At 47.4% G+C, this 26365-nt stretch overlaps 1 protein-coding gene across 1 annotated transcript in view; it reads right to left on the bottom strand.

Annotated features, from left to right (window-relative positions):
* Positions 1–26365, bottom strand: part of LOC147118254 (uncharacterized) — a 183295-nt gene that overhangs the window by 152090 nt on the left and 4840 nt on the right. The window contains exon 2 of the mRNA XM_085983689.1: positions 81–773. Within this exon, the coding sequence (XP_085839815.1) occupies positions 81–773 (693 nt within the window). The remainder of the gene's footprint in view (positions 1–80; positions 774–26365) is intronic.

Consider the following 26365-nt stretch of genomic DNA (forward strand, 5'->3'; position numbering starts at 1 on the left):
TGGTGTAACTTCAGTTCCGTGGAGCTTTTAAAGCTCTTCCCACAGACAGGACATGTAAATGGTCTCTCATCAGTGTGAACTCGCTGGTGTAACTTCAGTTCCATGGAGCTTTTAAAGCTCTTCCCACAGACAGGACATGTAAATGGTCTCTCATCAGTGTGAACTCGCTGGTGTAACTTCAGTTCCGTGGAGCTTTTAAAGCTCTTCCCACAGACAGAACATTTAAACGGTCTCTCATCAGTGTGAATTCGCTGGTGTGTCAGTAGGTGGGCTGACTGAGTGAATCCCTTCCCACACACGGAGCAGGTGAACGGTCTCTCATCAGTGTGAACTCGCTGGTGTGTCAGTAGGTTGGCTGACTGAGTGAATCCCTTCCCACACACGGAGCAGGTGAACGGTCTCTCATCAGTGTGAACTCGCTGGTGTGTCAGTAGGTGGGCTGACTGAGTGAATCCCTTCCCACACACGGAGCAGGTGAACGGTCTCTCATCAGTGTGAACTCGCTGGTGTCTCACCAGGTGGGCTGACTGAGTGAATCCCTTCCCACACACGGAGCAGGTGAACAGCCTCTTTCCTGCTCTCTCCAGCTGGTGTCCCTTCAGCTCCTGGGACCTTTTAAAGCTTTTCCCACAGTTGGACTGTTTCACCGGTCTCTCCCCAGTGTGAACTCGCTGGTGAGCCAGCAGATTCGAGGACCGAATGAATCTCTTCCCACACACGGAGCAGTTGAACAGAATCTCTCCTGCTCTCTCCAGCTGGTGTCTCTTCAGATCCTGGGACCTTTTAAATCTCTTCCCACAGTCAGAACATTTAATTGGTCTCTCATCACTGTGAACAAGCTGGTGTCTCAGGAGGGTGGCAGAATGAGAGAATCGATTCAAAAACACGGAGCAGGTCAACGGTCTCACATCGGTGTGGACAAGCTGGTGTCTCAGCAGCACGGAGGGTGCAATTAATCCCATCCCACCCACGGAGCGAGTTAAAGGTCTCTCCCTCGTGTGATCTTGCTGGTGTATCATCGGAGCGGATGGCTGAGTGAATCCCTTCTGGAACACGGGGCCGGTGAACGGGCTCTCCCCAGTGTGTAGCCACTGGTGTTGCTTCAGGTGCTTGTAGATCTTGAAGCTCTTCCCACACTCAGAACATTTAAAAGGTCTCTCATCAGTGTGAACTCGCTGGTTCACTGATGTGCCAGCAGATTGGAGGACCGATTGCATCAGGTCCTGAGGAATCCTGTAACTCTGTCAGATCTTGATGTGATGTTTGGTCTCAGCCTCCTGTCCTTAAAGGCTCCACTTCTAAAACCCTGTGAAAGGAGTGTAGAAAGGGGTAAGAGGGAGAACGTGGTCTCCATTTTTTTTATATAATCATTCATAGAAACATAGAAGATAGGAGCAGGAGTAGGCCATTCTGCCCCTCGAGCCTGCTCCGCCATTCAATTGATCCCTTTAGCTTTCACGGGATGTGGGCGTCGCTGGCAACACCAGCATTTATTGCCCATCTCTAGTTGCCCTTGAGAAGGTGGTGACGAGCCGCCGCCTTGAACCACTGCAGTCCGTGTGGTGAAGGTGCTCCCACAGTGCGGTTACACTTCTTTGCAGTGGTTTGGTACAACTGAGGGGCTTGCTAGGCCACTTCAGAAGGCAGTTAAGGGACAACCACATTGCTGTGAGCCTGAAGTCACATATAAGCCAGTCAGATTAGTGAACCAGATGGGTTTTTAACGACGGTTTCATGGTCACCATTACGAGCCTTTTAATTCCAGATTTATTTAATTAACTGAATTTAAGTTCTGCAGCTGCCGTGCTGGGATTACATAGAAACATAGAAGATAGGAGCTGGAGTAGGCCATTCGGCCCCTCGAGCCTGCTCCGCCATTCAATGAGATCATGGCTGATCATCCAAACTCAGTACCCTGTCCCTGCCTTCTCCCCATATCCCTTGATCCCTTTAGCCTTAAGAAATATATCTAACTCCTTCTTGAATATATTTAATGAATTGTTAAATATATTCAAGAAGGAGTTAGATATAGTTCTCACTTGAACTCACTTCTCCAGATCACTAGTCCAGGCCTCTGGATAACTAGTCCAGTAACATAACCACTATGGTACGGTACCTGTACTCATGTCCCCCTTTTCCCAGCCCAGGGGCAGTGAAGCTGATTTTCAGGCCCCAGCTGCTGCACAGGTTGGTTGAAAGGATCAACAGTAATGGCGGCTACAATACCCACAAGCCCCCGCGCTCCAGAAAGCGTCCTGGCTGCCGCGCTGAGTTGTGGCTGACCCCGCGCATGCGCCACATGGCCCAGCCCTCTCCTGCTCCACAGGCGCCCGGCCCGCACCGCGCATGCTCAGCACACACCCGGGGCCCCTGTCAATCATCCTCCCCCGCGCCTGTGCGCTGGGCCCGAGCTCCAGGCTGCCGCGCGGGGCTTTCTTTGTGAAGTCCGTGTTGGTGAAGAGCCGCAATCAGTGAGGGAAAGTGAGTTTTCCCCCAGATCCGATTGAGATCAGAGGAGGGGAGAGAATAAAGGGGAATCCAAGCCTGAGAGTCCGAGGGCTCCGCAGGCACCGAATGGAGCGACTTCACTCGGGCGGAGCCGGAGAGCGCCTCAGGGTCACGTGACAGCGGGCAGCGGGCATGATTGACGTGTCCGCCGACCATTAGGGAGACAGATCCTGGGATCAATGGGCGGGCGGGCGGTGGGTGACGCGCTCTGGGACGTCTTGACGTCATAAAAGGTGCAGACGTCATGACGTCAATAGAACGTGTTCTGCTGATTCAAGACCAACTCATTGATATGGACCAATGTAGGAAGTATGATTAAGAAGTTTGCAGATGATGCAAAAATTGGCCGTGTGGTTGATAATGAAGAAGAAAGCTGCAGACTGCAGGAAGATATCAATGGACTGGTCAGGTGGGCAGAACAGTGGCAAATGGAATTCAATCTGGAGAAGTGTGAGGTAATGCATTTGGGGAGGGCTAACAAGGCAAGGGAATACACTGTAAATGGTAGGACACTGAGAAGAGCAGAGGATCAGAGGGACCTTGGAGTGCATGTCCACAGATCCCTGAAGGTAGCAGGACAGGTAGATAAGGAGATTAAGACAGCATACGGGATACTTGCCTTTATTAGCCGAGGCATAGAATGTAAGAGCAGGGAGGTTATGCTTGAACTGTATAAAACACTAGTTAGGCCGCAGCTAGAACACTGCGTGCAGTTCTGGTCACCACATTACAGGAAGGATGTGATTGTACTAGAGGGGGTGCAGAGGAGATTTACGAGGATGTTACATAGATACATAGAAGATAGGAGCAGGAGTAGGCCATTCGGCCCTTCGTGCCTGCTCCGCCATTCGATGAGATCATGGCTGATCCTTTAATTCAGTATCCCGTCCCCGCCTTCTCTCCGTAACCCTTAACCCCTTTTGCCCGTAGAAATATATCTAATTCCCTCTTAAATATATTTAATGAGCTGGCGTACACTGCCCTCTGTGGCAATGAGTTCCACAGGTTCACCACTCTCTGAGTGAAGAAATTCCCCCTCATCTCTGTCCTAAATGGTTTAGCCCTTATCCTTAAATTATGTCCTCTAGTTCTGTTCTCACCCGCCAAGGGAAACATTCCTTCTGCATCCAGTCTGTCTAGACCTGTCAGAATTTTATACACTTCTATGAGGTCCCCTCTCAATCTTCTAAACTCCAGTGTGTACATCCCTAAACTACATAGTCTCTCCTCATAGGTCATTCCCGCCATTCCTGGTATCAGCCTGGTGAATCGCCGCTGCACCCCCTCCATGGCAAGAACATCCTTCCTCAGATGAGGCGACCAAAACTGTACACAGTACTCGAGGTGTGGTCTCACCAGTGCCCTGTACAGCTGCAGCAAGGTATCCCTGTTCCTGTATTCTAACCCTTTTGCTATGAAGGCCAGCATACCGTTTGCCTTCTTGACCGCCTGTTGCACCTGCATGCTCGCCTTCAGTGACTGGTGTACAAGAACACCCAGGTCTCTCTGTACTTCCCCCTCTCCCAATCTATTGCCATTTAAATAATAATTTGCCCTCCCGTTCCTGCACCCAAGGTGGATAACTTCGCACTTGTCCACATTATAGTGCATCTGCCATTTATCCGCCCAATCGCCCAGTCTGTCCAAATCGCTCTGGAGCTTCCTGGTCTCTTCCTCTGAGCCCACCCCCCCTCCTAGTTTAGTGTCGTCTGCAAATTTGGAAATGCTGCATCCGACTCCCTGATCCAGGTCATTAATGTAAATTGTGAACAGCTGGGGGCCCAGGACAGAGGGGAATTTTAACTATGAGAAAAGATTGGAGAGGCTGGGGTTGTTTTCTTTGGAACGGAGGAGGCTGAGGGGAGACTTAATTGAGGTGTATAAAATAATGAGGGGCCGAGATAGAGTGGATAGGAAGGACCTATTTCCCTTAGCAGAAGGGTCAATAACCAGGGGCACAGATTTAAAGTAATTGGTCGGAAGTTTAGAGGGGATTTGAGGGGAAATGTTTTCACCCAGAGGGTGGTGGGGGTCTGGAACTCACTGCCTGAAAGGGTGGTAGAGGCAGAGACCCTCATCACATTTAAAAAGTACTTGGATATGTACTTGAAGTGCCGTAACCTACAAGGCTACGGACCAAGTGCTGGAAAGTGGGGTTAGGGTGGATAGCTCTTTGTCGGCCGGCACGGACAAGATGGGCCGAATGGCCTCCTCCTGTGCTGTAAATGTCTATGATTATATCAGTGAGGGAGTCTGGGGGTCAAGGTTGACTGACATTCGGTGCTGACCCTTGACCTCCCTTTCCCTCACTCCCCAGGATAGGTTGCACATTCCAGCTGCACACTGTGAGGGCGCTCAGCTGATCCCGGCCTGGGATGCAGTTGGGGAGACTGCAGTTAGCCTCAGTGCCCTGGGCTCCTGCTACTGATCACTGTCCAGTCACCCCCCAGCAGCAAAGGCCGAGTCTGCAAAGGGGGTTTGATTTTGTCTGTGATGCCCCCAAGGTTGAAAAGGCTGCCAACAATCCCTGCACACCCTCACACATTGGCCACTCGGAGGAGCACTAGAAGGCAACCAGTGACTGTGGGACTGTATCCCAGCGGATACCCGCCCTTCACAATAGAGGGAGAGGAACTCGAATGACAGTTTAAAAACCTAAAAAGGGCAGGGGGAGTTCACCCTATGTCCTGGGACCAATATTTATCGCTCACCCAACATCACCAATACAGATTATCTGGTCATTATCACACTGCTTTCTGTGCGAGCTTGGCGAGAGTGAATTCACTGCCACGTTTGGTGCCTGAAACCCTCAACCAAACCTTTGTTGCATAGAAACATAGAAGATAGGAGCAGGAGTAGGCCATTCGGCCCTTCGAGCCTGCTCCGCCATTCAATGAGATCATGGCTGATCATCCAAATTCAGTACCCTGTCCCTGCCTTCTCCCCATATCCCTTTAGCCTTAAGAAATATATCCAACTCTTTCTTGAATATATTTAATGAACTGGCCTCCACCGCCCTCTGTGGCAGAGAATTCCACAGGTTCACTGTGGTGTATGTGCCTTTAAGAGCCCCTGTGTACTGTAATGCCGGTAGTGGCCACTCGGGCTATATAAGCCTGTATAATGTCTTGTATCTGTTAGTTCACCTCCAGACTTTGTTCAGTAAACACCTGTTAAACCAACTGCTGCATTCCGTGTCTTCATTAACACACGGATACAACAGTGGCGACGAATTGGAAACGGACTTACCTGCAATTCGGCAGCACCTCAAGGAGATCGATTCCTCAGACGAAGGAAGAAGAAAGAAGAAAAAAAAACAAAAAAAGAAAAAAATGTGCTTTCACCAGCTAGCCGGGCTGGTGGCAGGTACTGCAATAATCCTTCCTGGGCGGCGGTCTGGGGCTCGATCGGCTGGCTCTACAGCGGGGCCAAGCAGTGAAGATGCAGGCAAACAGAGACGAAGGGTGGAGCACTCGGGAGACGTCCAGCTCTGCAAAACAGGTCAGCGTTCGGACCACGCAGAGGGAGGGGGAAGTCCCAGAGAGTCCGGCGGGAACAAGTCTCCGACTATTAAAAATATTTGTATAATTAAAAACCGCGGAGAACAGCGTTGTCAGCAGCAACAGCAGCGGGAAAGCGTGGGAGGCGCCATTTTTTTTCAGCGAGGAAGAAAGGAAAGGCGCCATTTTTTTTTCAGGATGCCTAAGACTGGCAATATTACTGCTTTCAATGGTGATGTAGAGGATTGGACCACATATGTAGAAAGAGTAGAGGTATATTGCACAGCAAATGCAATAGAGGATGATAAAAAAGCATCGATACTCCTAAATCTAATGGGCGCAAAGACATACGGGCTGTTACGAAACTTAATCACTCCAGCCAAACCGATGGACAAGAATTTTAAGGAAATTGTTGATACCCTGCAGGAGCACTTAAACCCAACACCGCTGCTGATAGCGGAACAATTCAAATTCTTCAGGAGGAATCAGCACAAGAATGAAAGTAACGCTGATTACCTCACCGAATTAAGGAAGCTATCAAAGCACTGCCAATTCGGGGCAGGACTGGCAGATTCTCTTCAAGACAAATTCGTCTGCGGTCTCCTAAGTGAAGGAACACAGAAAAGGCTACTTTCTGAGAAAGATTTAACACTGGACAAGGCTTTCAGTATGGCTGTATCATACGAAGCAGCAGTGAGAGGAGCTGCAGAGATACAGCACAAGCCACAGGATTTCGGCACCCATGAAATGACACAGGGTTTCAAGAGATGTTATCGGTGCGGCAGATCCACCCATGACCAGAGGGACTGCTGGTACAAGGACAAAGCATGCAGGCAATGCGGAAAGATGGGACACATTGCACGTGTATGCCGATCTGGAAACAAAAAATCCACTGACAAAAAAAAATCAATAAAGTACAAATGATGACGGACAGTAGCTCCGAAGACCAGAAGAGCGATAGCGACTCCGGAAACAAGAGACTAAGCTGTCTCAAATTACATAATGTAATTACCAAAGAAGATTACCAGACCATTTGGGTTACCCTCACGATAACAGGGTCCCCAGTTAAAATGGAGCTAGATACAGGATCAGCTCTGACCGTCATAAGTCGACAGGATTACGAGCGGCTATTTCCGCATATACCCTTGAAAGACGCATCCATTATCTTAAAAACATATACGGGGCAGAAAGTATACCCCAGAGGGAAAATAAGGGTGCCTGTTGTATACAACGGCAAGGAAATACAGAAGTTGTATTTATACGTTCTGCAACATGGTGGTTCACCGCTGTTGGGACGTGAATGGATCAGAAAGATACGTTTAGACTGGCACTCCATTCAGGCACTGACGGTGACCAGTAAGAAAAAAAAATGATGACATCATACCTGAACGATTGAAAGACATCTTGGCCAACGCCAAAGAAGTGTTCCACAGGAACGAGGAACCTTGAAAGGCGTCACCGCCTCAATAAAGGTGGAAGATGTGGCAATTCCCAAGTTTTTTAAGGCAAGGCCGGTGCCATACGCAATTCGTCCAGCAGTCGAGGCAGAGCTGGAGAATTTGGAAAGGACAGGCGTGTTATCCAAGATAGATTGGAGCGAGTGGGCAACACCCATTGTCCCGGTCATGAAGAAAACTTTGAATAATGATAAATCTGAAGAACAGAGAAAAATTCGCATCTGTGGAGACTTCAAGGTGACTGTAAACCCAGTCCTTCACACGGTACAGTATCCTCTTCCAAGGATAGAAGATATTTTCGCCTCACTATCCGGAGGGAAACGTTTCACCAAAATTGACTTGGCACAGGCATATCTACAGATGGAGGTTGAGGAGGCCTCTAAAAAGTATCTCACAATAAACACACACAAAGGCCTGTACCAGTACAATCGACTGGTTTTCGGAGTAGCATCAGCTCCAGCTATCTGGCAAAGGGCTATGGAACAAGTCCTGCAAGGGATTCCTGGGACTCAATGCTACCTAGACGACATCCTTGTAACAGGAGAAAACGACAACGAGCACCTTGCCAATTTGGAGCAGGTGCTCACTCGGCTGAGAGAACGGGGCCTACGAGCAAACCGCCCCAAGTGTGAATTTTTCCAGAAACAAATATCATATTGTGGCCACATAATTAACGAAGAAGGGTTGCATAAGTCCCCTGAAAAAATTGAAGCGGTCATAAAAGCCCCAGCACCTGAAAATGTCTCACAATTAAGGTCGTTCCTGGGATTGATAAATTACTATCATAAATTTTTACCGAACTTGTCAACTGTTCTGCACCCTCTTAACGAACTGCTACAAACGGGAGTAATTTGGGAATGGAGCGAGGACTGTAAACGTGCCTTCCATAAATGTAAAGGCTTGATCACGTCCAAGGAAGTTTTGGCTCATTACAACCCATCACTGCCAATCAGACTGGCGTGCGATGCATCCCCTTACGGCGTAGGAGCTACAGTGGACCCAGTGGAAATGTTCCACTCCAGCATAGTAGATTGTCTACCAGTAACAAATTCTGCCATTGAAAAGGAAACGAGAAATGACCCGACTCTCTCACGAGTCTACGATTTAACGGTAAAGGGATGGCCAGCACATGGCAAACCACTGTTGCCAGCATTCTCGCAAAGAAGGGAACAGCTGTCAGTGTGCCGAGGAACCTTGATGTGTGGATCCAGAGTGGTGATTCCACCCAAACTCCAGGATAAAGTGCTAAAGGAGCTTCACGAGGGGCATCTGGGTGGAGTGAAAATGAAGAACCTAGCCAGAGCGTTTGTGTGGTGGCCAGGTATCGATGGAGACATCGAAGAAATGACCAAGGGCTGTCTAGGATGCCAGAAGGTCCAAAACGCCCCACCACAAGCCCCTCTACATCCATGGGAGTGGCCCTCATCTCCATGGCAAAGGGTATACATCGACTTTGCTGGTCCATTTAGGGACTCAATGTTCTTAATCGCGGTTGACGCACACTCCAAGTGGCCGGAGGTAATAAAGATGTCCTCCACCACCACGGAAAAAACCATCACAGTATTAAGGACCATATTTGCCAGGAATGGGCTGCCTGAACAATTCTCTGATAATGGACCACAATTTGTGTCCGAAGAATTCAGAAAGTTCTTAAAAAACAATGGGGTTAAGCACTGTACATCCGCCCCATACCATCCCGCCACCAATGGATTGGCTGAAAGGTTTGTCCAGACCTTCAAGAAGGCCATAAAGGCTATGGGTAATGAAGGCATCAATCTACAGCATAAGATAGATAACTTCTTGTTTGCCTACAGGAATGCAACACATGGTTACAAACCAAACTCCCGCCATGATGTTTTTCAATAGAAGACTAAGATGCCGGCTGGATTTGATCAAGCCAAACATCAGAAGGGACGTAGAGAACCGGCAATTTCAAGGCATGAATGAAAGGCCAACTAGAACCTTCCAGATAGGTCAACAAGTTTTGGCCCAGGACTACCGTACCGAGAAATGGCAGCCTGGAACTATTTGCACACGACTAGGACCACTGATGTATACCGTGGACATTGGAGAAAGCATAATAAGGCGCCATGCTGACCAGATCATAGAGTCATCCGAAAAGGGACAACCTACACCACAACTCTATACGCCTAATGATGAAGTAGAGATACCCATAGTATCTACCTCCGATCCGCTGATACTGGAACCAGACGAACCCGACACTGGCATTCAAGCCGAATCGACCTTACCAAAAGAACCTACTACACCACCGAAAACTACTACACCACCGAAAACTACTACACCACCGAGGTGTTATCCGGACCGAGTCAGGAAGCCTCCAGAGAGACTGACTTATAATTGATTAACTGCAGCAAATGTTTAGATTATTGTTCTTGTACACATGTTAATAATAATTACTTAAAATGTTATGTACTGGTTGTCTAAAAGGGGAGGAATTGTGGTGTATGTGCCTTTAAGAGCCCCTGTGTACTGTAATGCCGGTAGTGGCCACTCGGGCTATATAAGCCTGTATAGTGTCTTGTATCTGTTAGTTCACCTCCAGACTTTGTCCAGGAAACACCTGTAAACCAACTCCTGCATTCCGTGTCTCCATTAACACACGGATACAACATTCACCACTCTCTGGGTGAAGAAATTCCTCCTCATTTCAGTCCTAAATGGCTTACCCCTTATCCTTAGACTATGACCTCCAGACTCGACTGTTCGTATCCAAACTCGCACCAAGTCCCGTTCACCCTGTGCTCGCTGACCTATATTGGCTCCCGGTCCAACAATCTCATCCTTGTTCTCAAATCCCTCCATGGCCCTCGGTCTCTCCCTATCCCTGTAACCTCCTCCAGCCCCACAACCCTCCCCGATCTCTGCGCTCCTTGATACATGATGATCAGCCATGATCTCATTGAATGGCGGAGCAGGCTCGAGGGGCTGAATGGCCTACTCCTGATCCTATCTTCTATGTTTCTATGCTTCCCACCCCTCCAGCCAAATCCTCTGGTAGTCTCATAGCTTGTCCTGTCATTAATTCATAGGGGGTCAGTCCGGTCGTTCATCCTGGGGTGGCTCGCAGCCCCATTAGTATGCTGGGTAATAATTCCGACCATCCCTTCCCTGTTTCTTGGATGGCTTTTGTCAGCGCGTTTTTCAGTGTCCTATTCATTCTTTCTACCATCCCCGAGCTCTGGGGGTGATATGGTATGTGATATTTTTGTGTCACATGTAGCAGCTTACAGATTTCTTTCATTATTTTGCCGGTGAAATGAGTGCCGTTGTCTGAGTCAATTTGCAGAGGCACTCCCCAACGGGGTATAACCTCGGTAGCCTATATTAGTGCAACTGTTTTTGCAGAGCAGTCTCGGGTGGCAAAGGCTTCCACCCACCTGGTAAATTGGTCAATTATTACCAGGCAATATTTCTTCCCCCGGTCCTGCGCTAAGGGGCCGGTAAAGTCAATTTGTAAGTTTTCCCAGGGTCCTTGAGGCCTGGGTTGGTTTGCTACTCTAACTCTACATCTCTGTCCTACATTATTCTTGTGCATATTATACAGCGGTGGCAATATTTTGCCACTTCCTGACCCATCTTTGGCCACCAGCAGTACTGTGTCAGTAGGTGCAACATGTTACTTCTGCCAGTATGTGTTACACCATGGTATAGCGCCATCGGTTGTTGTCTACAACATTCCAGTGCCACCACCTGGTTACGTGGGCCCCATTTCCAAATTCCATCTTGTAATTGCGCGCCAGCTTGTCTCCATTTCTCCTTTTCCTCTTTACTAGTATTTTCTTGTAGCTCCATTATATTCACTTCCTGTACCCCACTATCATGACCATATTTATTTCGCTTTTGAACGCGTCCTCTGGTTGCATTTCTTCTGCAGCTAGTTTTGCGGCTAGATCTGCATAACTATTCCCCATAGGGGCCTGGTCCTGGGGTTCATAGAAACATAGAAGATAGGAGCAGGAGTAGGCCATTCGGCCCCTCGAGCCTGCTCCGCCATTCAATGAGATCATGGCTGATCATCCAATTTCGCTACCCTGTCCCTGCCTTCTCCCCATATCCCTTGATCCCTTTAGCCTTAAGAAATATATCTAACTCCTTCTTGAATATATTTAATGAATTGGCCTCTACTGCCTTCTGTGGTAGTGAATTCCACAGGTTCACCACTCTCTGGGTGAAGAAATTCCTCCTCATCTCTGTCCTAAATAGCTTACCCCTTATCTTTAGACTGTGACCCCTGGTCCTGGACTCCCCCACCATCGGGAACATCCTTCCTGCATCTAGTCTGTCCAGTCCTATTAGAATTTTATAAGTTTCAATGAGATCCCCTCTCATTCTTCTAAACTCCAGCGAGTACATGCCCAATCGACCCAATTTCTCCTCATACGTCATTCCTGCCATCCCAAGTATCAACCTGGTGAATCTTCGATGAACTCCTTCCATGGCAAAACATCCTTCCTCAGAAAAGGCGACCAAAACTGCACACAATACAAGATGTAGTCTCACCAAGGCCCTGTACAACTGCAGCAAGACATCCTTGTTCTTGTACTCGAACCCTCTCGCTACGAAGGCCAACATACCATTTGCCTTCTTAACCGCCTGGTGCACCTGCATGCTTACCTTCAGCGACTGGTACACAAGGACACCCAGGTCTCGCTGCACTTCCCCTTCTCCCAATCTATTGCCATTCAGATAACAATCTGCCTTTCTGTTTTTGACACCAAAGTGGATAACCTTGCATTTATCCATGTTATTTTGCATCTGCCATGCTTCTGCCCAATCACCCAACCTGTCCAAATCATACTGTAGTTTCTCAGCATCCTCCTCACAGCACACACGCCCACCCAGCTTTGTGTCGTCTGCAAACTTGGAGATATTACATCTAGTTCCCTCGTCCAGATCATTAATATATATTGTGAATAGCTGGGGTCCAAGGACCGATCCCTGTGGTACTCCACTAGTTACTGCATGCCGCTCGGAAAAAGAGCCGTTTATTCCAACTCTTTGCTTCCTGTCTGCCAACCAGTTCTCTATCCAAGTCAATACCTTGCTCCCAATCCCATGTGCCTTAACTTTACACGCTAATCTCTTATGCGGGACCTTATCGAAAGCCTTTTGAAAATCCAAATACACCACATCCACTGCCCCTCCGACAGTGCGGCACTCCCTCAGTACTGCCCCTCCGACAGCGCGGCGCTCCCTCAGTACTGCCCCTCCGACAGTGCAGCGCTCCCTCAGTACTGCCCCTCCGACAGTGCAGAGCTCCCTCAGTACTGCCCCTCCGACAGTGCAGCGCTCCCTCAGCTTTCTGTGACTGGAAGCCTGTGTCCAGTGGGGTACCGCAGGGATCGGTGCTGGGTCCCTTGCTGTTTGTGGTCAACATTAATGATTTGGATGTGAATGTAAAAGGTATGATCAGTAAGTTCGCCGATGACATGAAAATTGGTGGGGTGGTAAATAGCGAGGAGGTAGCCTCAGTCTGCAGGACGATATAGATGGGTTGGTCAGATGTGCGGAACAGTGGCAAATGGAATTTAACCCTGAAAAGTGTGAGGTGATGCATTTTGGAGGGACTAACAAGGCAAGGGAATACACAATGAATAGTAAGACCCTAGGAAAGACAGAGGATCAGAGGGACCTTGGTGTGCATGTACATAGATCCCTGAAGGCAGCAGAACAGGTGGATAAGGTGGTTAAGAAGGCATATGGGATACTTGCCTTCATTAGCCGAGGCATAGAATATAAGAGCAGGGAGGTTATGATGGAGCTGTACAAAACACTGGTTAGGCCACAGCTGGAATACTGTGTGCAGTTCTGGTCGCCACACGATAGGAAGGATGTGATTGCATTGGAGAGGGTGCAGAGGAGATTCACCAGGATGTTACCTGGGCTGGAGCGCTTCAGCTATGAAGAAAGACTGGACAGGCTGGGGTTGTTTTCCTTGGAGCAGAGAAGGCTGAGGGGGGACCTGATTGAGGTGTACAAAATTATGAGGGGCATAGATAGGCTAAATAGAAAGGAACTTTTCCCCTGAGTAGAGGGGTCAATAACCAGGGGGCATAGTTTCAAGGTAAGGGGCAGGAGGTTTAGAGGGGATTTGAGGAAAAGCTTTTTTCACCCAGAGGGTGGTTGGAACCTGGAACTCACTGCCTGAAAGGGTGTTAGAGGCAGGAACCCTCACAACATTCAAGAAGCATTTAGATGAGCACTTGAAATGCCATAGCATACAAGGCTACGGACCAAGTGCTGGAAAATGGGATTAGAATAGAAAGGGCTTGATGGCCAGCGTGGACGCGATGGGCCGAAGGGCCTCTTTCTGTGCTGTATAACTCTATGACTCTATGACACTGCCCCTCCGACAGTGCGGCGCTCCCTCAGTACTGCCCCTCCGACAGTGCAGCGCTCCCTCAGTACTGCCCCTCCGACAGTGCGGTGCTCCCTCAGCACCGCCCCTCCGACAGTGCGGCGCTCCCTCAGTACTGCCCCTCCGACAGTGCGGCGCTCCCTCAGTACTGCCCCTCTGACAGTGCGGCGCTCCCTCAGTACTGCCCCTCTGACAGTGCCCCTCAGCACCGCACTGGAGTGTCAGCCTCGCTTTATATGCTCAAGTCCCTGGAGCGGGATTTGAACCCACAACCTTCTGACTCTGCTATCCACTGAGCCACAGCTGACTCCAGTCTTTTACACAGTTTCATCATAACTTCCTTGCTTTTGCACTCTACCCCTCTCCTAAAGCAGGGGAGTTATGATGAATTGTTAAACAGTTCTTTTTGCAGAGTGACCAAGGCTGTCTGTAGGAAACAATTGTGCATTTGAAAGAAGCTTGTATTGTGAAGCTTGTGCCCCTTTGCCAGGCCCGCTGCCTGCGGCCCCTCTCCCAGATTCCAGCACCAGCTCTGTGCTGACTGAGCTGCTCTCACCTGGGGACAGCGCGTCACAATCGGACCCAGCGCACCTGAGCTGGAGAGGAGGCCCCGCCCCCTTGCCTCGCCGCCATTGGTTGGGGGACCAGGCCGCCCTCGTCCTATAAGAACATAAGAAATAAGAGCAGGAGTAGGCCAATTGGCCCCTCGAGCCTGCTCCGCCATTCAATAAGATCATGGCTGATCTGATCCTAACCGCCAATCCACTATCACAGAACCATCTCCTGAATCTAACAGAATTAGACACACGAAATAGGAGCAGGATCAGGCTACACGGCCCCTGGGCCCGCTCCGCTACCCACAGGGCCATGACCGATCCGAACCTAGACTCATGTCCAAATTCCTGCCCGCTCCCCGTAACCCTTAATTCCCTTTACTTCCAGGAAACTGTCTATTTCTGTTTTAAATTTATGTAATGATGTAGCTTCCACAGCTTTTTGGGGCAGCATATTCCATGGACCTACCACCCTCTGAGTGAAGTAGTTCCTCCTCATCTCAGTTTTGAAAGAGCAGCCCCTTATTCTAAGACTATGCCCCCTAGTTCTAGTTTCACCCATCATCGGGAACATCTTCCCCGCATCCACCCGATCCGACCCCTTCACAATCTTATACGTTTCAATAAGATCGCCTCTCATTCTTCTGAACTCCAATGAGTAGAGTCCCAATCTACTCAACCTCTCCTCATATGTCCATCCCCTCATCCCCGGGATCAACCGAGTGAACCTTCTTTGTACTGACTCGAGAGCAAGTATGTCCTTTCTTAAGTATGGACACCAAAACTGTACGCAGTATTCCAGGTGCGGCCTCACCAATGCCTTGCACAACTGAAGCAATACCTCCCTATTTTTATATTCTATCCCCCTAGCAATGAAAGCCAACATTCCATTGGCCTTCTTAATCACTTGCTGCACCTGCATACTAACCTTTTGAGTTTCGTGCACCAGGACCCCCAGATCCCTTTGTACTTCAGTACTTTCCAGTTTCTTGCCATTAAGATAATAACTTGCTCTACGATTTTTCCTGCCAAAGTGCATAACCTCACACTTTCCAGTATTGTATTCCATCTGCCAAATCTCTGCCCACTTACTTAGCCTGTCGATGTCCCCTTGCAGGTTTTTTATGTCCTCCTCACTCACTACTTTCCCTCCCATCTTAGTATCATCTGCAAACTTTGATTATCCAAATGTCCTGTTACTGTCTCCTTAATAATGGACTCCAAAATTTTACCTACCACAGATGTTAGGCTAACCGGTCTATAGTTTCCAGCCTTCTGTCTACTGCCCTTTTTAAATAAGGGTGTTACATTAGCAGTTTTCCAGTCTGCCGGGACCTTTGCCAAGTCCAGGGAGTTTTGGAAAATTATTACCAATGCATCCACAATCCCTACCGCCACTTCCCTCAAGACCCTAGGATGTAAGCCATCAGGTCCAGGTGATTTATCCGCCTTGAGTCCCATTATTTTACTGAGTACCACTTCCTTAGTGATTTTGATCGTGTTTAGCTCCTCCCCCCCTTTAGCCCCCTGTTTGTCCAGTGTTGGGATATTCTTAGTGTCTTCTACTGTAAAGACTGATGTAAAATATTCATTCAGTGTTTTTGCCATCTCCATATTTCCCACCATTAATTTCCCGGTCTCATCCTCTAAGGGACCAACATTTACTTTAGCCACCCTTTTTCTTTTTATATAACTATAAAAACTCTTACTATCTGTTTGTATATTTTTTGCTAATTTACTTTCATAATCTATCTTCCCTTTCTTAATCAATCTTTTTGTTATTTTTTGCTGTCTTTTAAAGTTTTCCCAATCCTCTATCCTCCTACTAGATTTGGCTACCTTATATGCCCTTGTTTTTAGTCGAATACTATCCTTAATTTCTTTACTTAGCCACGGATGGCTGTCTTTTCTTTTACACCCTTTTCTTCTCAGTGGAATATTTTTTTTTTGGAAGTTGTAAAATAACTCCTTAAATGTACACCACTGATCATGTATCGTCTTACCCTTTAATCTATTTTCCCAATCCACTCTACTCAATTCCGCTCTTATACCTTCATAGCCTCCTTGCATGCTTGTTTGAGATCCAACCTTCTCACCCTCTAATTGAATATGGAATTCAACCATGTATGGTCACTCATTCCAAGGGGATCCTTTGCTGGGACATTTTTAATTAATCCCATCTTGTTACACAGGACCAGATCTAAGGTTGCTTGCCCCCTGGTCGGTTCAGTTACATACTGCTCAAGAAACCCATCCCTAATACACTCAATGAACTCATCCTCAAGGCAGCCCTGCCCAATTTGATTTGTCCAATTAATATGATAGTTAAAATCCCCCATAATTATAGATGTTCCCTTATTACAAGCCTCAACTATTTCCTGATTGATACTCCGTCCAACAGAGTTGCCACTGTTCGGAGGCCTATAGACTACGCCCACTAGTGTTTTTTTCCCCTTATTATTCCTTACCTCCACCCAAACTGTTTCATTATCCTGATCTTTTGACCCAATATAATTTCTCTGTATTACAGTGATTCCTTCCTTTATTAACATAGCCACCCCACCTCCCCTTCCTTCCTGCCTGTCCTTCCTGATCGTTAAATAACCTGGTATGTTTAATTCCCAGGCATTGTCACCCTGCAGCCATGTTTCTGTAATGGCCACAAGATCATACCCATATGTAGTTATTTGTGCCATTAACTCGTCTATTTTGTTGCGAATGCTACGTGCATTCAGATAGAGAACTTTCAAAGATGTTTTGTGACACTTAGTTCCTGCTTTTGCCCTTTATTTACTTTACCTTTTACTCCATACCTTCTGCCCCTTCCTGACACGCTCTGGTTTTTAATTTCCCCACTGTTACCTAAGTCTATGACCTTCTCTGTTGTCATTTTTATTATTTGCTCTCTAGGAACCTCCCCCCCACTAGTTAGTTTAAAGCCCTCTCTACAGCCCTAGTTATATGATCCGCCAGGACTCTAGTCCCAGCACTGGCCAAGTGAAGCCCATCCCAACGGAACAGCTCCCTCCTGCCCCAGTACTGGTGCCAGTGTCCCAGGAAGCAAAACCCATTTCTCCCACACCAGTCTTTGAGCCACGCATTTAACTCTCTAATTTTATTTGTCCTAGCCAAATTCGCTCGTGGCTCAGGTAACCCTTGTGGTTCTGCTTTTTAATTTGGCCCCTAGCTGCTCAAACTCCCTCAGCAGAACCTCCTTCCTTGTTCTATCTATGTCGTTGGTACCAACATGGACCACGACAACTGGATCCTTCCCCTCCCACTCCAAGTTTCTCTCCAGTCCAGAGGAGATGTCCTTAACCCTGTGTGGTGATTATTCTTTATGTTTAGTAAGAAGTATTGTGATTGGTTGTTTGTTTCCTGCCTTGGGATATATGCTGTAATCTCATTGGTAGTTGATGTCATGTGATTTGTGGTGGCCATCTTAAATTCAGTTCTTTCCAGCCTTTAGTTGGGACTGGGTGTTGAAAGATGTGCTACAGGATTTTTAAGTTAATAAAGCCTAGATTAGAAAGGCAAATCTATTCTTTATTTCAATTTATTAACTTTATGTCAGAATGGAGCGATATCTTCAACCAGAACGATTCAATGCTGACCCTAATTCTGCAGGAGTGGATGATAAATGGAAACATTGGTATTGTACATTTAAAAACTTTTTGGGCATGTTGGATCAAGAGTCTCTAAATAAGCTGAATATGCTGATCAACTACATTGCTCCGGATGTGTATAAGTATATTTTGGACTGTAAAACTTACGAAGTGGCTATTTCTACATTGGAAAAGATTTTTGTTAAACCAAAGAATGAGGTATTTGCACGTCACCTTCTATCTGCCCGTAGGCAGCAGGTGGGAGAATCTTTGGATACTTATTTACAAGCACTTCAGTGCCTTAGTGTTAACTGTAATTATAAGGCCGTGACGGCTGAAGAATATAAGGAAGAATCGGTACGGGATGCTTTTATTAATGGATTACTGTCTAGATCAATTCGTCAGCGGTTGTTAGAAAATAAGACTTTGGATCTTAAGAGTGCTTTTGAGCAAGCTTCTACATTGGATGTGGCTCAGAGAAGTTCGGATTCTTATGCTCTTTTTAATCAGCCTGTGACTGTGGTTTCGGCAGTTCCGGATGAAAAGGAATTATGTGGACTTAATAGGAGTGGTTTACTAGATTCTGAAACAGTTTCTACTTCAGCGGCTGTTGCCTCTAGGATTCAGAAGTGTTATTTTTGTGGGAACGTCCGGCACCCTCGTCTGAAGTGATCTGCTCGGGAGGTTGTGTGTAGTAAATGCGGCAAGAGAGGTCATTACGCACGTGTGTGTAAAATCAGGTTCAATTACCTCCTCTGTGACTATTCAGCCTTTAGATAGGGCGTTTATTGCATCAATTTCTGCTGCATTTGCTCATGGCCTAAACAAAGCTATAGTTACGGCCCAAGTTAATGGGTTGGAAGTGAAGGCCCTTATAGATACGGGCAGTACCGAGAGTTTTATAAGTCTTCAGTTTGCAAAGGAGAAGCATTTGAAAATTTCGCCTGTTTCCTATCAGGTGTGTATGGCTCAGACGGCTCTCACTTCACAAGTAGCTGGTTGTTGCCTTGTGAAATTGATTCTTCTAGGTAATACGTATACTGATATACGCCTATCTGTTTTGCCTAATCTCTGTGCGGATATTTTGATTGGTCATGATGTGCTTCAGTTACACGAGTCTCTCAGTCTTTCATTTGGAGGGACTAAGCCACCTTTATCTATTTGTGGATTAACCTCTTTATCCATTTCTCCATTATCCCTTTTTTCCAATTTGATGCCGGATTGTAAGCCAATTGCTACCAAGTCAAGAAGGTATAGCAGTCAGGATAGAGAATTTATTAATTCTGAAGTTCAACGTCTCTTATTGGAAGGAATTATTGAACCTAGTTGTTCGCCTTGGCGGGCACAGGTAGTTGTCATGACTAACGAGAGACATAAGAAACGAATGGTGATAGACTATTCCCAAACTATTAATAGGTATACTCAATTAGATGCGTACCCTTTGCCTAAGATTGATGAGCTTATCAATAAAGTATCTCAGTATAAGGTTTTTAGCACTATTGACCTAAAGAGTGCGTATCATCAGATTCCTATTGTTAAGAAGGATCAACCATATACGGCCTTTGAGGCTGGTGGAAAGCTGTATCAGTTTTGCCGAATACCATTTGGTGTTACTAATGGTGTTGCTTGTTTTCAACGGGCAATGGGTGCTTTTATAAGTGATAACTCTCTCTCTGACACCTTTTCATACTTAGATGACATTACGGTGTGTGGCAAATCAAGGGTGGAGCATGATTCTAATTTAGAAAGATTCCTTCAAGCTGCGGAAAAAGTTGGTTTAACTTTCAATAAAGAGAAGTGTACCTTTTTGACCACTGAGGTAAATCTACTGGGGTACATTATCTCGGGAAACAAGATTAAACCAGACCCAGAATGTCTGCGACCATTGATTGATTTACTTTGTCCTACTAATTCTAAGGCTTTGCAACGAGTTGTTGGACTGTTTTCTTACTATTCTAATTGGATTGCAAATTTTTCACAGAAGATCCGGCCTCTTATTCGGGTTACGACATATCCTCTATCATGGGAGGCCAGGATGTGTTTTGATAATTTTAAAAAGGATATCCTTGGAGCAGTTGTGCATTCTATTGATGAGCAGGTTCCTTTTGTGATTGAGACGGACGCTTCTGATTTTGCAATTGGGGCTACTCTGAACCAAAATGGAAGACCTGTGGCCTTTTTCTCACGTACCTTGAACAATAGTGAAAAAAGGCATTCTTCAATAGAGAAAGAGGCGTATGCAATAGTAGAAGCACTGCGTAAATGGAGACATTATTTATCGGGGTGACATTTTACGTTGGTAACTGATCAAAAGTCTGTGTCCTTTATGTTTGATGTCAAACATTTTGGAAAGATTAAGAATGATAAAATAATGAGGTGGAGGATTGAGTTGGCATGTTACCAGTTTGATATAGTTTATCGTCCGGGGAAGGATAATGTTGCTGCTGATGCACTGTCGAGGGCTTATTGTTCTGTGATTCACGGAGATACGCTTATTAATCTTCACAATGCCTTATGCCATCCTGGGGTTACGAGGATGATACACTTCGTACGCAGTAAGAATTTGCCCTTTTCAGTTGAAGACGTCAAGCGGATGACTTCATCATGTTTTATCTGTGCTCGGTGTAAACCGAATTTCTTTAAGCCTCAACGAGCTCATCTTATAAAGGCTACTTCTCCTTTTGAACGTTTGAGCGTCGATTTTAAGGGGCCTCTTCCTTCAACTACTTAAAACCGATATATATTTACTGTTGTGGATGAGTTTTCAAGGTTCCCTTTTGCTTTTCCTTGCGCAGATGTATCAGCTGCTACAGTTATCAAATGTCTGACTCAACTTTTTGTCATCTTTGGGATGCCTGCGTATATCCATTCGGATCAGGGAAGTTCTTTTATGTCTTCCCAGTTGAAGGAATACCTTCAGAGTCGGGGAATTTCTACTAGCAGAACTACCCCGTATAATCCCCAGGGTAATGGACAGTGCGAACGATACAATGGGGTGATCTGGAAGGCAGTTATGTTGGCTTTGACATCCCGGAACCTTAAGAATACACAGTGGGAAATGGTACTGCCTGATGCCCTGCATTCCATTAGATCATTGCTTTCAACGGCTACTAATGTGACCCCCCATGAAAGGCTCTTTAACTATCCGCGGAGATCTACTACGGGATATTCGGTACCTTCATGGCTTACTATGCAGGGACCTGTGCTGCTTTGACGCCATGTTAGATTGTCAAAATATGATCCTTTAGTGGAGGAGGTGGAGCTGTTGGAGGCAAATTCCCAATATGCTCATATTCGATTCCAAGATGGGAAAGAAAGTACCGTTTCAATTAAAGACTTGGCTCCTTGTGGTGGCCAGCCCTCTTCTGAGGATATTAACAATAGTCATGATTCAGATAATGTGGATGCTGTTACAGATACTACGAATATTTCCAATCCGACTGCAGATAATTATACTTCTATTAGTCAGCCCTCGATGGATGTTCATGACCGTCCCAGTTTACCTCCTGATGGGATTTCTAATCCGGAAACCATTGAAAATCGGGATATGGATAGCCTTCCTGCAGAAGATACTTCTGTGTCTCCTGGTGTGGGAGGGCAAGGAATTTCACCAAGGTTAAGAAGGTCGACACGAACAAGATATCCGGTCGACCGATTGAAAATGGACTTTTAAATTGATAGTAATGTTTTAAAATTGTTGAAATATATTATATTGTTTTAGTTGAGAGATACTTAATACTTATGTGCAATGTTACTATTTGTTGTTGCTCACTTAGTATTGTGTCATGTTGAATAGTTTTATTTTGTCTGTGCATAGTTTTAGTTGTAAATAATTAATTATAAATTGTAAAGGTTATTTAGGTTGGAGTATATTTTAAAAGGAGGGGTGAATGTGGTGATTATTCTTTATGTTTAGTAAGAAGTATTGTGATTGGTTGTTTGTTTCCTGCCTTGGGATATATGCAGTAATCTCATTGGTAGTTGATGTCATGTGATTTGTGGTGGCCATCTTAAATTCAGTTCTTTCCAGCCTTTAGTTGGGACTGGGTGTTGAAAGATGTGCTACAGGATTTTTAAGTTAATAAAACCTAGATTAGAAAGGCAAATCTATTCTTTATTTCACCCTGGCACCGGGCAGGCAACACAGCCTTCGGGACTCTCGCTCTCGGCTGCAAAGAACTCTATCTATCCCCCTAACGATACTATCCCCTACCACTACAACATTTCTTTTAACTCCCCCCACTTGAATGGCCCCCTGCTCCACGGTGCTGAGGCCAGTTTGCTCATCCTCCCTGCAGTCCCTGCTCCTGTCCCCACAGGGAGTAAGAGCCTCGAACCTGTTGGACAAGTGCAAGGGCTGCGGCTCCTCCAACACTACCTCCTGGATCCCCGTACCTGCCTCACTTCTAGTCACACCATCCTGACCCTGGCCACGGAATACATCTGAATTAATTAATCTAATTGGTGTGACTACCTCGTGATACACAGAGTCCAGGTAACTCTCCCCCTCCCTGATGTGTCTCAGTGTTTGAAGCTCGGACTCCAGCTCTTCAACACGGAGCCGGAGTTCCGCAAGCAGCCAACACTTACTGCAAATGTGATCACGGTGAGCATCAATGGTGTTCACCAGCTCCCACATATTGCTGCAGCAACACATCACCTGATCTCCCATTCTATGTAATTAATTAAATTTATTAATATTATTCTTAAATATCCTCTGCCCCGATTCTAGATGGTGAATATCACACCTTAGAAACTATAAACCAAAGAGATTTAAGCTTGAAAGGGAGAAATACTTACCAACCAATCACTTACCCGCTTTCTGGTGACGTCACACTTGGATTACTTTTTACCTCTCTCCTTCCAGACTGGAGACTGGTACGCCTTACCTGGTCTCTGGGACTTTTATAGCCCCGCTCTGCCGCTCAGGATTCCCGCCGACGCTGTGAGGCCTTACCTGGTCTCTGGGACTTTTATACCCCGCTCTGCCGCTCAGGATTCCCGCCGACGCTGTGAGGCCTTACCTGGTCTCTGGGACTTTTATAGCCCCGCTCTGCCGCTCAGGATTCCCGCCGATGCACTGAGGCCTTACCTGGTCTCTGGGACTTTTATAGTCCCGCTCTGCCGCTCAGGATTCCCGCCGACGCACTGAGGCCTTACCTGGTCTATAGGGCTTTTATAGCCCCGCTCTGCCGCTCAGGATTCCCGCCGACGCACTGTTGTTGAAAAGGGGCCGCAGTCCCCTTTGACTCACCCGCCCCCCCCTCTCACCCACCACAAATACTCACAAGAGAGAGAGAGAGAGAGGAGGAAGAATGCTGGTCTTTGTCCCTTTAAAAGTGGCTGCCCACCAAAATGTTCACAGCACCAGGGCTCTTTGTTCTGGATAAAAGTCGAAAAGAGAAAAGGTTCACTTATTTTTAAATGAATGCAGTTGATGAATAGCCTTGCAATAAAGGTAATGCAAAGGAATAAACACTCACAAGCTGGGTTTTTTTCCACCCCCTCCTCCCCTTCCCGTTAACGGCTCCAGCAGACAATGAAAGCAGGAAAGCGTCCTGCAGCCCACCGAGGTCCCGCCCCCCTCCCTCCCGCGCCGCCATTGGTTGGAGGACCGTCAGCCCGCCTGGTCCTCCCAGCGTTTTCCGCGCTCCTGATTGGCGGGGGACTCGCGTCAATCAAACCCCCCCTCCGATTACGCGCTGACGCCAGCACGCAACGCCCAGGGGTCTGTTGGATTGGCGCACGCCACCGCAAGGTAAAAGAAAGACACCCCACACAAATGAGGAAAAACAAAAATAATAATAATCGCACTTTAGAGGGGAGGAGGTTGGGGGAATTAATGAGTGTTTTCAATTTGTTTCTCAAAAAAAAATATTTGAAAAGCTTCCCAACGGTGCGAGGGGGCTGCGCATGCGCTCCAGCCAGCCTTTGACTCCCCCACGTGGGCCCCGGACACGCCCACTTGCCTTCTCCTGCACCAATCACAGCGCGGGCAGGCGTTTCTATCAATCGTCCCCTGTCAATCACCCGCCCTTCCCCTGCCAGTGCGCCTGCGCGGGGCCTCCGGGGAGCAGACGGAAGACCGGGCCCGGGGAAGAGGCGGAATCAGCGGCCGGGGTAAAGTCAAGTGTTGGGGAATCGATTTAAATCGAGGTGAGGGGGGAGCGGAGAGCGAGATTATAAAGTAAAATACGAGAAAAACCAAACCTGAGAGTCGGGCGGGCGGGACCTCCGCGGACCCCGAACGGAGCGGATTGAGCCGCGGGGGGTGGCGGAGTGAGCCGGAGCAATGTGATTCTGACTGACGGGAGCGCTGACCAATAGGACGAGGGCTGAGCTGGGAGGACTGAACTGGGCATCCTGGTCCTCCAACCAATGGCGCCGCGGCTAGGGGGCGGGGCCTCCTCTCCAACTGAGGTGCGCTGGGGCCGATTGTGACGCGCTGTCCCCAGGTGAGAGCAGCTCAGTCAGCACAGAGTTGGGGCTGGAATCTGGGAGAGGGGCCGCAGGCAGCGGGCCTGGCAAAGAGGCACAAGCTTCACAATACAAGCTGCTTTCAAATGCACAATTGTTTCCTACACACAGCCTTGGTCACTCTGCAAAAAAAACTGTTTAACAATTCATCATAACTCCCCTGCTTTAGGAGAGGCGTAGAGTGCAAAAAGCAAGGAAGTTATGATGAAACTGTGTAAAAGACTGGAGTCAGCTGTGGCTCAGTGGATAGCAGAGTCAGAAGGTTGTTGGTTCAAATCCCGCTCCAGGGACTTGAGCATATAAAGCGAGGCTGACACTCCAGTGCGGTGCTGAGGGAGTGCCGCACTGTCGGAGGGGCAGTACTGAGGGAGCGCCGTACTGTCGGAGGGTCAGTACTGAGGGAGCGCCGCACTGTCGGAGGGGCAGTACTGAGGGAGTGCAGCACTGTCAGAGGGGCAGTGCTGTAGGAGAGCCGCATTGTCGGAGGGGCAGTAATGAAGGAGCACTGCAGTGTCGGTGGTGCAGTCTTACGGATGAGACGTTAAGCCGAGGCCCCCGTCTGCCCCCTCGGGTGGACGTAAAAGATCCCGTGGTGCTATTTTGAAGAAGTTATCCCTGGTGTTTTGAGCCCAATATTTATCCCTCAATCAACATGACGACAAAACAGATTATCTGGCCATAATCTGTTTGTCGGAGCTTGCTGTGCGCAAATTGGCTGCCGCATTTCCACATTACAACAGTGACTGCACTTCAAAAGTACTTCATTGGCTGTAAAGCGCTTTGGGACATCTGGTGGTCGTGAAAGGTTGTTAAGAAGGCAAATGGTATGCTGGCCTTCATTACAAGAGGATTTGAGTACAGGAGTAAAGAAGTCTTACTCCAATTATATCTTCTTCTTAGGCAGTCCCTCGGAACCAAGGATGACTTGCTTACACATTAAAACATAGAAACATAGAAGATAGGAGCAGGAGTCGGCCATTCGGCCCCTCGAGCCTGCTCCGCCATTCAATGAGATCTTGGCTGATCATCCAAATTCAGTACCTGTCCCTGCCTTCTCCCCATATCCTTTGATCCCTTTAGCCTTAAGAAATATATCCAACTCCTTCTTGAATATATTTAATGAATTGGCCTCCACTGCCTTCTGTGGTAGAGAATTCCACAGGTTCATCACTCTCTGGGTGAAGAAATTCCTCCTCATTTCAGTCCTAAATGGCTTACCCCTAATCCTTAGACTATGACCCCTGGTTCTGGACCCACCGACCATCGGGAACATCCTTCCTGCATCTAGTCTGTCCAGTCCTGTCAGAATTTTATAAGTTTCAATGAGATCCCCTCTCATTCTTCTAAACTCCAGTGAGTACAAGCCCAATCGACCCAGTCTCTCCTGATACGTCATTCCTGCCATCCCAGGTATCAGCCTAGTGAATCTTCACTGCACTCCCTCCATGGCAAGAACATCCTTCCTCAGATAAGGCGACCAAAACTTTACACAATACACAAGATGTGGTCTCACCAAGGCCCTGTACAACTGCAGCAAGACATCCTTGTTCCTGTACTCGAATCCTCTCGCTATGAAGGCCAACATACCATTTGCCTTCTTAACCGCCTGCTGCACCTGCATGCTTACTTTCAGCGACTGGTGCACAAGGACGTCTAGTTCTCGTTGCACTTCCCCTTCTCCCAATCTATTGCCATTCAGATAATAATCTGCCTTCCTGTTTTTGACACCAAAGTGGATAACCTCGCATTTATCCACGTTATAATGCATCTGCCATGCTTCTGCCCAATCACCCAACCTGTCCAAATCATACTGGAGTTTCTCGGCATCCTCCTCACAGTACACACGCCCACCCAGCTTTGTGTCGTCTGCAAACTTGGAGATATT

This window comes from Somniosus microcephalus, chromosome 4 (assembly GCF_052327205.1).
Source record: "Somniosus microcephalus isolate GS21.2 chromosome 4, FLI_Smic_1.0, whole genome shotgun sequence".
NCBI classification, from domain to species: Eukaryota; Metazoa; Chordata; class Chondrichthyes; order Squaliformes; family Somniosidae; genus Somniosus; species Somniosus microcephalus.